Source organism: Desmodus rotundus, chromosome 10 (genome assembly GCF_022682495.2).
Source record: "Desmodus rotundus isolate HL8 chromosome 10, HLdesRot8A.1, whole genome shotgun sequence".
Taxonomy (NCBI): domain Eukaryota; kingdom Metazoa; phylum Chordata; class Mammalia; order Chiroptera; family Phyllostomidae; genus Desmodus; species Desmodus rotundus.
Window position 1 is genome coordinate 56,072,568 of NC_071396.1, and position 14,859 is coordinate 56,087,426.

The 14,859-nt window shown below is 37.8% G+C and overlaps 1 protein-coding gene across 2 annotated transcripts in view; it reads right to left on the reverse strand.

Annotated features, from left to right (window-relative positions):
• LARS1 (leucyl-tRNA synthetase 1) overlaps positions 1–12,242 on the reverse strand; it is a 58,499-nt gene extending 46,257 nt beyond the window's left edge. The window contains exons 1-4 of one of the 2 annotated variants that reach the window (XM_024575106.3): positions 12,064–12,242; positions 3,884–4,002; positions 1,709–1,796; positions 1,219–1,299 (exon numbers count right to left, since the gene is read on the reverse strand). In XM_024575106.3, the coding sequence (XP_024430874.1) occupies positions 1,219–1,299; positions 1,709–1,796; positions 3,884–4,002; positions 12,064–12,069 (294 nt within the window). In that variant the 5' untranslated portion in view covers positions 12,070–12,242. Of the gene's footprint in view, positions 1–1,218; positions 1,300–1,708; positions 1,797–3,883; positions 4,003–12,063 lie in introns of those variants that run through there. The other variant, XM_045183903.2, reaches the window with a different exon arrangement.
• Between the last annotated feature and the right edge of the window lie 2,617 nt (positions 12,243–14,859).

Genomic DNA, 14,859 nt, shown 5'->3' on the forward strand with positions numbered 1-14,859 from the left:
TTATTGGGTAACCGGATATTCAGAGGCTCTCAAAGTATTACTTTCGGCCTCTCCTACAGATTACCTTTTAATTAAAAAAGGGAAATGCCACCTTTAAAATGAAAAAATCTGACAGGCATTAACTTAATACCACTAAAATGGGATAGACTGCCATTGTATGCCTTTTGATGTGATACAGTGGGAAGTTTACACCTCATGTATAAAACATTCTTGTCAAAATAAGCCAAACCTAATCATGAAGAAACAATCAAAAAACTCAAAATATGGGATGTTCTATAAAATTCTCCAAAGATATCAATGTCGTGACAAACTAAAGAGAAATGATTACAAAATGCAACATGTGATCCATAAAAAGTAAAAAACAACCAGAAAGGACATTTTAAAACAACTACACACACTTGACTACAGATTAGATCAAGATGATGATATTGCATCAATGTTAAACTTCTCCGAGGGGATAATGGCGCTGTGATAACGTAGAATGCCCTTATTCTCAAAAGACCATGCTGAAGTATTCAGGGGAGACATGTCATGGTGCTGCAACTTACTGACAAAGAATTCTTAGAAAAGGCAAGAAAAAAGCATATATGTGTCTATGTGTTTGAGAGACAGAACTAAATTTTGGCAAATGTCAATACTTAGTAACTCTAAGTGAACAGTGTATGGGTGTTCATTATACTATCCTTTCTCTCTTTCTGTAAGTCTGACATTTTTCACAATAAAAGGTTGAAGAATAAAAAGAAATCTGAGTTAAATTTCCTAAACCTATAACATCTAGGGAATCCCTTTGACTCTAGTTTTCTGGTCTATTCTTTATTGAGAATTAGTTCTAATATAAATTAATGATAAATGAAGACATTTGCAAAAATGATCAAAATATGATACAAGTGTTTATTACTTTATACCAACATCCTATATGTCTGAATGCTCAAAACACTGCACATTTTCCTTGGTAGTAGTTATTGTCTAATTCTGAAACAAGAGTATGAATATATGACAACCAAAAGATATCAAATCACTTAAACCATTATTAACGTGTGCCTTTTATTTAAACACTTCTTGAAATGTTTTTTAAATGTAATTTTCCCTACAATAAATTCATTTCAAAGATTCTTTAATATGGCAGCATTTGAAAGTCCTATTTTAAGCTCTTGAACGGGATATTTCTATTTGATCTAAGCCAAAAAGAGTAGAAACCAACCCCTAAAGCAATCTTACCTTAATAGGCATTCCAGTACAGTGTAAACCAAAGGGAAACAGGCAAATCTTTCCTTTCAATCTCTGGTACCCTACTGCAAACTAGAGAAAGAAAATTAAATTTAAATTACAAATATCTATGCTAGGCAAATAGAAAATGCTAACTTTTTACAAAGAGCATCAGCTCAGTTTTCCTTTTCACATCCTCCTTTAAAACACCAGCTTAATTTTATGGTCATTCCAAAATTCTAACCCACTACCCCTTTTTTGTGTCTTTTCACCAACTTCGAAATTACTTGTGAACATACATACCTAGACCCCTGCACCCATACATACATAGTACATGAAAATTAAATATAAAAATTAAATTACTTAAGCATAAAAATTATGCTTAAAATTAAGGAAATCTAAGTTCTCTTAACAGGAAATGAATTCTATAGATCCTGTTTTCTTCAAATTAGTATTTATTAAAGCCCCACCATCCCATTATATTGAATGGAGGACGTTTTACCTCACATTTGGACAAAGAAAACGTGTGTCCCAAATGAAGGCGCCCATTCATGTACGGGTACGGGAAGGTTACGAAGCACTTGCCCTTGCTGCAGAACAATCACATAGAAAAGGAAGTACAGACAGGAAAGTGTTAAATGCCTTTTACAATGAAGGACTATGGTAAAGGGAATGTCTGCTATAATAATTTGTTTAAACTGTAGTTATTTAAGTAACAATTGAAATTAAATTTATAAACCCCAAAATTAAAAGCTCCCTAAAGTTAAAACTTACTTTTGAAAGAATAGGACATTTATAGGTGGCTATTAAGAAATAAACATACTTGGAGGTTTAACTTAAGCGAAAATGTTTGAGTAAAGGTAATATACTAAAAATTAAATTTTTAAGACTGTTAAGAATATGAACATATTTAATGTTTTACTGATTAAATGAGATTTGTTTTTATTAGATATATAAAGCAATTCAAACTTCCTCAGATAAAATAAAACACCCTCAATATTGCATGGTATGTTGTAAATTCATCTAAAAAGCACCTTTTAAAGCTGTTTTATTATATTACATTCTTTTTTCTAATCAAGTGTACCTAACATACATATGGCACAATAAAATGAACACCTTTAAACTCACCATCCAACTTTTGAACCCCGTGAAGCTAGCCACGTGTTCTTCCCCACTTTCCCACTAGAAATAGCCATAATCTTTTTTTTTAAGATTTTATTTATTTTTTTTATTTTTAGAGAGGGGGGAAAGGAAGGAGAAAAAGAGGGAGAGAAACATCAATGTGTGGTTGCTTCTTGCATGACCCCCACTGGGGACCTAGCCCACAACCCAGGCATGTGCCCTGACCAGGAATCAAACTGGCAACCTTTCGGTTTGCAAGCCAGCACTCAAGCCACTGAGCCACACCAGCCAGGGCAGAGAACCATTATCTTGAAATTCACTTTTTCATTCCTTTGTTTTTGAATAGTTTGTACCTATGTCCGTGCCCTTAAAAAGTGTATCATTTAGTTTTGCTCACTTGTGAGCTTTATTAAAAATGGTGTATTTCATACAGACTTCTGCAATTTGCTTTTTCCCCACTCAGCGTAGTGTTTCTAAGTTCCTTTAGCATTACTGCACATAGCTGCAGTTCATTTTCTTTCACTGCAGTTCATTTTCTTTTCATAGCTTTTCAGTTCACTTTAGATGACTTTAAATTACCTTAAAGTTGACCAAAATTATAGAACCAAATAGAAGCTTCAAAATATAAAGTATAACATCAAAGACTTCATATTACAGCAAACTCTTTCTCTCTTTAAAAAGAAAAATTCCAGTAGAGTGTAGCTAGAGGAAGGAGGATAGACTTTAGAATCAGAAAGACCTGAAAAGAAGTCCAGGCCTGTTGTTTCCCACCCATGCAACTTTGAGATGGTTACTCAGCCTCTCTCTGTCACAATATCCTCATCTATTAAATAGGGGTAAAAATATTGCTAACTTTAAAGGGTTATTAATAAGAGTGAATTGAGAATTGCATGTAGAAAGTGGTATATTTCCTACTGCTTTTGCATATTGAACAGTAAATTATCTATGTTAGCTACTTTAATGTTATCAATGTATTTCCCCAAATCTAAGCAGCATTATTTTTCTACATTTCAACATGTCAGAAATTGAGATGCATCTTATAATGAACACACATGTTTATTGTGCCACTGCTGTGGGACAGCTTTTTTGTTTTCGTTTCTCCTCAATATCACATCATTGTCTACGGTTTGTCTTATTATCAGTGATTCTTAACATCAAGGCTATACAGCATTTATGATACAAGATCTTTAAATACAGATACCTTCAAAAATGTATATTTTGTATCTGTGAAGATGATTATCACTATAATATCAATCTCTCTAACAGAAGGATTTCATTTTACCAGTCAGCAAAGATAAAATTTCAAAACATCCTCTTTTGTCTGAATATGAAAAATTAGTTTTTAAAAAACCCTTAATGTAGAAAAAAATCCTTTAGGAATTCCATAAGAAAGAAGATCCTAATTTTAAATGCAAAAAATGGAAGTCACCTCCTTCAGCCCATTTCAGACAGTCTAAAAGCAACCTGCCTTATGGTTTCCACAGAGCGGGCTCTGTTCCATAAAGCCAACAGTTTTAAAAACACAATGTGCAGAACTTCACAAACTATTACTCACCTAGCCTGCTTCTCTGAGTTGGATGCGTTGACCTCAAATACTTTCTCAGTATCCCATTTCTGTTGAATTTCTTTCTCAATCTTCTTCAAAAAGTCCACTTTGGCTGTTCCTTTTCTTTCCTAGTGGAAACAAGAGATAGAGTAACCCACTCTATACTTCGACAGACTTGCTTTAAAAAAAAACGGGTTCACACAGAACTGAGCTGTTTAGTGATAGATCCACTTTTTCCATGGTTATATTGAAATTTGAATGAACAAGACTAAAAGTTAGGGTTATCGTGACCTATACACTTTAAACCTCAAAGGGATGGTTAAAGAATTACTTAAATGTATAAAAAGCTTTGAAATACTCTTTTGTGAAACACTCCTATTTAGTTAAAATACATAAATACAGGGGTTCACAAAGGTAGATTTACAGGTGTTTGGAAAATAATACAATAATTAATAAATAATAATACAAGTTGGGTACTCACAACTATAAACCTACTTTTGCCTCACCCTCTACTTGTACAGCACAGGATGGACCAGTGCCTGGTTGTCGAGCTGCAGTCATACCTAGCAAAGGAGGATGTTCAGACCCAAGGGATAGAGGTGGCAGTTTTTGTTCCAAGGAGGCTGTTAGAGAACTCTCCAAAATGGTTATCAAACTATTAATATGAAATTAAAATGAAATACAGAAGGGCACGCATGACTCTAGTAGAATGGATCTACCGGGCAACATTCCCATCATCCCTTAAGCCAACCTGGGATGAAAGTGACAAAACATGCATGACCACCTACCTCTAAAAAAGGAAGAAAGGATAGAGCTTCATTCTCAGTGTGTGACTCTGGTACAAAGAATTAGCTGCTAATAGTAAGTGTGCTGAGAGTGGAGTGGAATGCAGCACTTAGGGAAAGGTCAGTGTAAAATCTGGGTATCAATGGACCATACACAAATCCAATTCTGTTTTGAAAACTTAGTATTAGTTTCTAGAATTTTATTTTCTGGTATAAAATTATCTGAATGGAAATCAGATTTGCTTCACCTTATTACCTGCTAACGCTTCCAGATTCTGCAGCATTTTCAAATGGGAAAATACCTGGGTTCTACTCATACCTCTAGAACCCACTAGACAGGTGACCTTACCAGGTCACCTAACCTCTGGATCTCAGTCTCCTTTGATTGTGCCCTCCCTCTGCCCCTTCCACCCAAAAATTTTAAAACTGCTTCCTATTGACATCACAGATACGCCAGGTTCTTAGACAGCTGGTTTTTTTTTTAATGGTTACACAAATTTGAAGTATTATACAAAGAGAAATTCCATGCAATAAAAAAACATATCATTATCTCTCCAATAACTATCTTAAATAGACCTTGTATATTATGTAATAATATAAACTAATAGTATTAGAATTAGGTAAGATTCAGTAAAAATCTAATATTGATTTGTCACCTCTGTTTTACTATTTTCAATTTTAAGTGAAAGAATGGTTTACTATTCTTTCTTATTTTTTTAAGTAAGTATAGGAAGAGAAGTACAAGCAACAGAAAGATGAAATGTCAGTCTGTGTAAGAGGTGAAATGTGGATTAAAAGAACCTTGTTACACAGGCAAAGAGGAAATGAGAAAGAATTCCACAATGTGAAAAGTTACGGACATATAACAAGTTTATCTAGGAACCAAAGGAAAATAACATTTTTTTTGTTTCTATAAATCCTGACCAGATCATAACTGCTGTGAGTGGAAATCATATCAAAACAAATGTGATCAGCTCAATCCCCCTTCAGAGGTTCTCTATGCTCTCAGGATAAAGTCCACAGTCTTAAATCTGGCATTCAAGGTCCTTCTTGTCTCATATCGCCCAGCCCCAGCGCCGCCCCCCCACCATGCCTCCATCACCACATTCCAATCCTATTAAGCCATCTGCATTTTCCCGGAATATGCCAAGGTCTCACCTCTGGGCCTGTGTTCAAACTATTCCTTCTGCTCTTATACTCCACCAGCCTCTTTGCCTGCCTCTCTCCTTCTTCGGGTCTCAGCTGATTCCCCAAGAGTTTATGAGATGCCATTCTTAATATGTTCCTACCTACAAATATTTCCTCCCCCCCGCGACAACCCTAATCACACAGAGATGTCAGTATCTGTCCGTCTTTCCCACAGGACTGTGAGTTTGTTCATGGTGGGGACTGTGGCTTTTTTTCTCATTTTATCTTCAGTGTCTAGCTTACAGCAATCTCTCAAATATTTGTTGAATATTTAAAGATTTAAAAGAGAAGAAATGAATAACACATTGCCTGTTTTACATACCAAGAACATAAAAAAAAAAAGCATGGACTAGGAACTGGGTTACATATTTGAATCAAGATGCCAAGCAATTTGGACTCTTTCACGAGAATTTCCATAAAACCAAGTGTGGTTCCAGAAAGTATTTCCTTTTCCAAGAAAGAATAAGGCCCTGCATCGGTTCACTCCTTTCCATTCCTGCTACTAACCCCCTTCATTTAGACCTCAGATTCTTTGCTTCCTCTTACTATAAAACCCTCTTAACAAGCAAGCTACCTCCAGTCTCTCCACTCCAATACATGCTAACCCATCGTCAAGTCTAATACACAAGGACCACCATTTTAAAATGAACTATGGCAGAGATGGCAGGTAGACTATGCAGTATCTGTTCCTTCCCTTTCTTGCTCAGCAACAAAAGTCCAGTCTTATTCAGGGAAGTACAGTAGAAGTGGTTAAGTGTACTCTGCTATGTTGCCAGGTGAATTAACAGTTAGATTGACTAAGTTCTGGCAAAGGTGTTTTGGGCAGAAGAAAGTAAGTCACTTCCACCAACCCTTAAAACAGCCTGTACAACTTACTCCTAATAGCCGACTTAACCTGCAGGTACAGTAGGCACAGTGCCGAGGGCCCACATACTTTTAAGCACTCACAAAAACATTTTAATTTCTTTTAAAATATCGAGAAAAAAATAAACTTTTAGGTTTCAGAAAAATACTTTAATATATAACATTAGATTTGTCTTTATGCCAAAATAGTTGTAAAATATAATTTTTAATATCTTTTAAAGAGAAAAGGGCCCACAAAGCAAAAACAGCATCTAGGGCCTCAGGAAGTCTAGTTGTACCTTCTAACCTTGGGTCATGGGTCATAGGAAATCCCACTGTGTTATTACCAATTTCCTCTTTACTTGAACCAACTTGAGTTTACTTCCATTGCATGCAGCTAAATGGTTCTTAGGACATTTACCCAGGGGCTTTGTGAACTCCTGGCAGGCAGCAACTTTCAGATCCTTTGCAGTCACCTCAGCACCAAGTACAATGCCACAGACACAGAAGTTACATGACAAATGTCTTCTGCTTAAAAATGACCATGCCACCCACTTGACAAAACATGAAAGCAGGTCTTCTACAAATTACTTAGAATTATGTGTTTCTTTTCACTGTACTGAACGTGCTCAGTACACAAAAGCTCTTTGAGGTTTCTGCTTCTCAGAAAAACTTGTTTCTCAAACCTCAAAGGTTGATTGTAATGAAATCTGGTATCGGCCCCAGCACCAACTTGTACAACCCAGAGCAAAGTCACTTGATCAATCTGAGCCTCAATTTCTTCATTGGTTATTCAACTAGACAACTGGTTATTTTAATTAGTTAAATGGTTATTTAACTAGATCAGAGTTCCTAAACAGTGGCACTATTGATATTTTGGGCCAAATTCTTTGTTTTCAGAGGCTCTCTTGTGTACTGTTCAGGACCGACTCTGGCTTCAACCCACTAGATGCCAGTAGCACACCCACCAACTCTAAGAATCCAGTCTCCAGACCAAATGTTTTCTGGGAGACAAAAATCACCCCCGGTAAAGAAACACTAACTAGATGGTAAACTTTTTCACATATTCACAGAATTCTGCAGTTCTTAAAACACTTTTACAAACATTAACAAGTGAGCAGACCAGCAATTATCATTTCAAAAGATAATGAATCTCAAGCTCCAAGATCACCAAGTGGTTGAATTGGAGCCACCTGCTGACTTCTATTTTTGCTTTCTCTTGATTCTCTGACCACATCTTAGCTCCACCACTTAGTAGCTGTAGAACCCTAGGCAAGTTCCTTAATCTTTTTAAGCCTGAATTTCTCTACCTACCTCTAAAGTGAGGATACTAATTATACCCACCTTGTATTATTATTAGAAGAGATAATACACATGAAGGACTTACCATAGTGCCAGACCCATGGTAAATGCTCAAAAATGTTACCATTATCACAAAGAGACAACTAGACATCATGCTTACTAGGTGTAAAAACAGCACTGTGGTTATGTTTAAGAGAACTTATCATTACATATTTAAAAACTTACTAAAATATGTATAGATAAAATGATACAATGCCTTAAATTTGCTTAAGATCCTGAGGGGGTAAGGGGTTGGGGTGAAATATACAAGAAACAAGATTGGCTGTGAGCTGCCAATTATTGAAGTTGGATCATGGGCATACAGAAGTACATAATACTATTATCTCTACTCTGTTCACTACTTAAATTTCCCAAATGAAAAGTTTTAAAACAATAAGTTTTTCTAAGTTGGCTACCACCATTATTACATTCTCAGATCCCCTCTAAAAGACTGATATACTGTATAACTAAAAGAGATTAAAACTGTTAAAAGCTCTATAAAATAAATATCCCTATGATAAAAAGAAAATTGTATTGTTTGCTCTTTACAAATTAATTTATAAAATAAACACTAACATTCTATCCATGCTATTCCATGTTTATTGTCTCACAAAATTTACTCTTGGTAAGGTTTCCTTTGGAAAAATAAAACTTTCCTTATGCAAGGGTGTTTGCAAAAGAAACTCCACAATGAGTTTACAATCGGGAATAGTACAATAATTAAAAATAGGCTCCAGAATAGGAACAAATGAATTCAAATTCCACATCTACCTCTTAGTAGATCTGATGTGTTATTTTCTCAATCAGTAAAATGAGGATAATAACAGCACCTACTTCTATATGGTTGTTTTGATGAAAAATTAAGCAAAACACTAATGCCTTGCACAAAATAAGCAATCAATACATTTAGCTATTGGGCTGACCAAAATGTTTGTTTGGTTTTTTTCTGTAAGATGGCTCTAGTAGCACTTAGATGTTTTTAACTTCATTCGATACAATTTTGTTAGATTGTATTGTGACAGCTGTTATATCTGCGCACATTAAAAAAATTATGAAAATTGGTGAATTTTTGTGTAGCCATTTTAATATTGAAGATGAAAGAAAACATGCAACATTTTCAACATGTGATGTTTTATTATTTCAAGAAAGGTCCCTAGCTGGTGTGGCTCAATGGATTGAGTGTCAGCCTGTGAACCAAAGAGTCACTGGCTCGATTCCCACTCAGGGCACAAGCCTGGGTTGTGGGCCAGGTCCTCAGTTAGGGACACATGAGAGGCAACCACACATTGGAATTTCTCTCCCTCTCTTTCTCCTTCCTTTCCCCTCTCTTTAAAAATAAATATATAAAATCTGTTTTAAAAAAAGGTAAAAATGGAGCTGAAATGCAAAAAAAAATTGTGCAGTGTATGAAAAAGGTGCTGTGACTGACAGAACATGTCAAAAGTGGTTTGCAAAGCTGCATGCTGGAGATTTCTCACTGGACGATGCTCCACAGATGCATAGAGCAGTTGAAATTGACAACCATCAAATGGAGACATTAACTGAGAAAAATCAATGTTCTACCATTGATTTTTACCAACATACTCCAAATATCCCAACCAATAAAGTTACCGGTGAAAATGAAAAATGTGTCTTTTATTTTACAGAAAAAAAAAAAACATATGGACTTTTTGGCCAACTCAATATTATTATTATTGTTACTTGTTCTTTCTTAAAGGGATCTCTTATTGGATTCTTCCAAAAAAACTAACCAGTATCATGACAGTATAAAAGATGAATATTTTCAAAGGCCAGGAAGTGAATAAAGTGAAACAATAATATCTACCATAAATATAACCAGTTTCCTTATATAAAACTTCAAAAGAAATTTAAAAATGTATTAAGGTCATAAATTTAAAAGCCCATTCCCATTAACACCAAGTGAAAAAAGGACCTGCAAATTTCACTGGCTGAGAATACCACCACTGTGGCGTGGGGTGGGGTTGGTGGTGAGGCACTGAGCAGCCTGGAACAAAAGCTTTGGACCAGGAATCAGAAGTCCTGGTTTTCCCTGGAAAGCAATACAGCACAGTGATTGAGAAAGGAGTCAATCTATTCAAGTTCTTATCCACCTTCATCACGTACTAGCTTTGTTAGTTAAATTCTCTAAGTCTTCATTTGTAAACTGAGGGTGGTAAGAATGCCTACCTCAAATACACATTAGTGTGAAGATTCAATGAGATAATGCAAATAAAACACTCAACACAAAGCATAACATCTAAGCAATGTTAGTTATTGACATGATTGGTCTTAACTCTGCCAGAATTCCAACTTCAATAATTCTTCAACCCCACTGAGACCTACCGATCCTGACCCCTTCACACTAATCCTTAGGCCCCTCCCACCCCATGCCTTCACTTCTATCCCCGAAGTCCACCTGTATAATCACTCCTTTGCCCTTGTCTTAATCATTCTTTCCTGGCAAACTCCAATCCTTCTATCCATGTGCTCTGCTCCTTCACTCAGGCAGCTGACTAGTCTCAACTTAAATTCATGACCACTAACATCAAGAGATGCCCAGCAATGCTACTACTTTCTGAAACCCACTCAGTTACTCCTTCCCTACACCAGGGCTTCTCAAACTTAAATGTGCATACTGTCCAGTACGAAAGTCACTAGCCGCACATGACTGCAATTGTAAAATTACATTAAACTTCAGTCCTTCCACTGCAGTAGGCACATTTCAAACGATCAACAGCCCCATGGGCTGGCGGCTACCAAATGAGACAGTGCAAAAACAGAACATTTTTAACACCACAGAAAGTTCTACTGATGACAATGTCCTAGACAATTGTTTCATACTTTCTCCTCCCTCCTCAAACCTCCAACCCTTCCTCTCCCACCCTTGTTTTTAGCTGATAATCTTGGTTCCTAATTCAATGAGAAAAGGGAAGTGAACAGAAAATTTCCAGTCTCCCCTCATCACATCTACCGACCCACATGCATCTGTACCCATATATTCTGCCTTCTTTCCTGTTACTATAGATGAATATGGTCCTACTTAACCCCTCCACTGATGCACTAGATCCTATGTCCCCTATTCTATTCAGGAACATCACTCCAGCAATCTCTTCTCTTCCGCATCAATTTTCCCTCTCTATAGGATAATTCCTGTGAGCATACAAGCATTATATAATTTCTCCTGTCTTAAAAAAAAAAGTCCTGTTTTGACCTTCATTTATTACCCCATTCCTCCACTTTCCTTTATAGAATTCCTCAAGTTATCCACACTCAAAATCTCCAGTCCCTCCCTTCCCATTCTTTCTTGAACCCATTCTTCAATCAGCAACCTACAAGACCTTATGATGACCTACATCAACCCACTGATCACCCCTGTCCCCCCCCACACACGCACTCCAACATCACCATCTCCCCGGGTTCAGTGTTTAAACACACAATCCTCCTTGCTCTTCACTCACACTGTTGCCTCTGCCTGGAAATCTTTTCCTCCGTATAGGTAGGTGTAGGGCTTGCTCCCTCCCTCCTTTTTGCCACAATGCCACCTTCTCAACAAAGCCTTTCTTGATCAACTTTCTAAAATTGCAACCCTACCCCACCCCACACTCCTTAGTCCCACTTACCAGCACCTGACATGTTTTGCCATATGCTTTAGTATGTATACCGCACACACACATAAAAACACCACGAATGCATAGATTTGTGTCTGTTTCACTGGGATGCGCTCAACTTTTTGTTGAAAGCGGGGATCAATGTTACATAGTCTCTCTCCAAATTAGATTTAGAAACTTCGGTGAAGTAACACACATGACATTAAGTAGTCTGTAAAAAATTAAAGACATCCGTTCCTGGCTCATCGTGGCCTGCAAGAAAAGGCATGCCTCAAGCACCAGGGACAAGAGCTCCCCTTTCTTTAGAAACCTATTTTTCCCTGCAGGACAGAGGCTACCACCCGAAGCTTGTAGTTCTGACAAACACCCAGATCGGCCGGTTCTAGGGCCCGGCAAAGCGGGCTCTCTTCCCGCAAAAACTCACCGCCATGGCGCCGCCCAGCCGACAGTGCAAACCCACGACCGTGACCTCGGCGATTCCCCCCCCTCCAAAGGAGTAGTAATAACCTGTCCCGCTCCCTATCGGGGATCCCAGGCCTCCCAAGCCACTAGAGCACACACGCCTGCTGAGGCAACCTCAGGCTCACTGTTAACTACCGTCGGGTGCATCTCTTAGCCTGCCGGGAATTGTAGTTCCAAGGCCGCTAAAGCCCAAGTGCAGTAGGCACTTGTTGACTACAATTCCCAGAGAACAATGGGATACGGAAAGGTGACCCGATAGGCCACTCAGAAGTGACACTGGTAGTGACGACACCGGCGCGTTGCACTACAAGGTCCACCGCCGCCAGCGCGCCCCGACTGGAGTCCCAAGCCTTCGTTCAACCTTATTACCCAGTGGAGTTGGTGGGGTGTCTGTCAGGATGCCAGGATGCAAAATTTATTAGTCTTCAGTGGCAGGTGCTAATTATGGCTTGCCACTGTGCGTGGATATTTATCACTGTCGGTGGCACAGCCCAGAATTAAGACAGTTTATAACCATCTATTAACAATCCCCGTTTTTGAGAGGCTGGTGACCTACCTGGTCCCAGTGCCAATCTCAGGCTACTTCAGCTATGCTACCATTCCATGTCTGCCGCAGTAGTCAGTAGCCACATGTGGCTATTTAAATTTAATAATTAAATAAATATTGAAATTAATTCAAAAAAGAAAATAAAAATTTTGGATAAATTCTAGTCATGTTGCATTAAATTGCCACTTCTTTAAAAAAATTAAGTTCTTCAGTCTCACTAGCCACTCTTCAAGCCCTCCATAGTTTATGTGCCTGGTGTTTACCATGTAATCAGACAGCGAGGAAATAGAACCTTTCCATCATCAAAGAAAGATCTACTGAAAAGTGATGAGCCGAGGGTTTTACTTTCTGGTGGTCAGATTAGTTACTTTCAGTTCATGTATTAATTCAGTGCATATTCATTAAGTATCTACCAAGCACTTGGGGGAGGGGACAGCCCAGAAGTGTGTCTTCCCAAAGGACTAAGGGGGGATTTTTTAATGAAAATTTTTATAAAAATAAAATTTAAATTATATGCTAGCTATATGTGTGTGTGTGTATAGTCAAATAAACTCAAAAAGAGTCTGAACTCTCCACCACCTCGCACGCAGCCTGCTGGGAACAGGGTTTCTGTAAGGACAAATACATCTGGAAGGCCGTGGTCCAAGGCCATTTTTGCTGGCTATAGCAGGGTCTCTGGAACCAGAGGGAGCACACAGCTTTTCTTAAAACTGGAGATGTTTACACTCAAAATGAAACTGAATTCTACCTAGATAACTGATGTGCCTCTGTGTACAAGGCAAACAACAACACAGTGACACCTGGTGGCAAACTGAACAAAACCAGACTCATCTGGGGAAAGGTAACTCGTGTTGGTGGAAACAGTGGCACGGTTCGTGGTAAATTCCGAATCAACCTTTTTCTAAGGCTATTGGACACAGAATCCAAGTAATGCTGTACCCACTCAAGGATTTAGACTTATTGAAAAGTAAATAAACAGAATTAAATTTTTTCTCTTAAAAAAGAGGCTTTGGCTGGAAATAAATGATGAAGATATGCTTAAGGTTTGCAACCTTAACTAGGAACAGCTAGGCAATACCCAGAGTGGTCAGAAGAAGAAAGAAAAGCTAAGTGTCCCTACAGTAAAAAGTACATTCTTGAGATAAATCAATCCTGCATTCTTAGCCTCTGGTTTAGTAAATTCTCTAGATGACCAGTGGTCTGGATAATGGATATCACATGGTCTGATATGTGACATTGTCTCCTTAGTCCTTCAGGCGTAATCAGAGGGTTATCTGGATTGAGGTGTTGTGTGTATCCAGGTGTTATTGCAAGACTGGAAACTTCAAAATTTAAGTTCCAGGGCTAGTTAAAACAAGAATAGAACCATTTCCCATGCCTCCACCTATTTGATTTTAGTAATTTAGCAGCTTAACTATAGTGACTTCATTGTATTTCTTCACTCTATTCATACATACATTTTCAGCTAGTATTGAAATACAAATCTAATTATGGCCTAACAGAATGCCTGGCACATAGTAGGGGCTCAATAAAAATGTGCTGAATGAAAGGAAGAAGGAACCTTAGGCTACACAGAGAGCCTACTATTGGCACTCCTGCCTCTGGGCTCTTACACATGTAAACACTCTCCATTACTTTCCACAGCCTCTTTCTTTAGCCACTAATCATTAAGACATCACTTCCTGACAGCCAAATTCTGGGTTAAATGACCCCTCCTAGATGTTCCCTGAAGCACCCACTTTCTGCCTGCCCTAGGGAAATGTATCTTACTGAATATTCACTGCCTGTTTATCTATCACTAGGCCATAAATTCCAGAACAGCAGAGGCTGCCTAGCACAGTGTCTGGCACATAGCAGGTGCCTTATAAATATTTACTGAATGAATGAGAGAATCCTCATCCTCCACAGCTCTTATAACTATGATTATAGTTTCCTGTTCCAATTCTGCCCTAACCAGTACTATTTGTCATCTTTTATTCGTCAGCTTCTAATGCACATTGGTAATTAAAATTATTCATACCACAAATATTTATTAAACACCTCCAAGTAACCTGAGATAGAGCTAGGATATAGTAGGGAACAAGACAGACATGGTCCCTGTGCTCATGGAGCTTACAGTCTAAAGGGACATTAAAGAATATAAGCAAGTAATTGGACAATTACAAATTATGAAAATTATGAAAAAGCTACTTCCATACCTCCAATTTCATC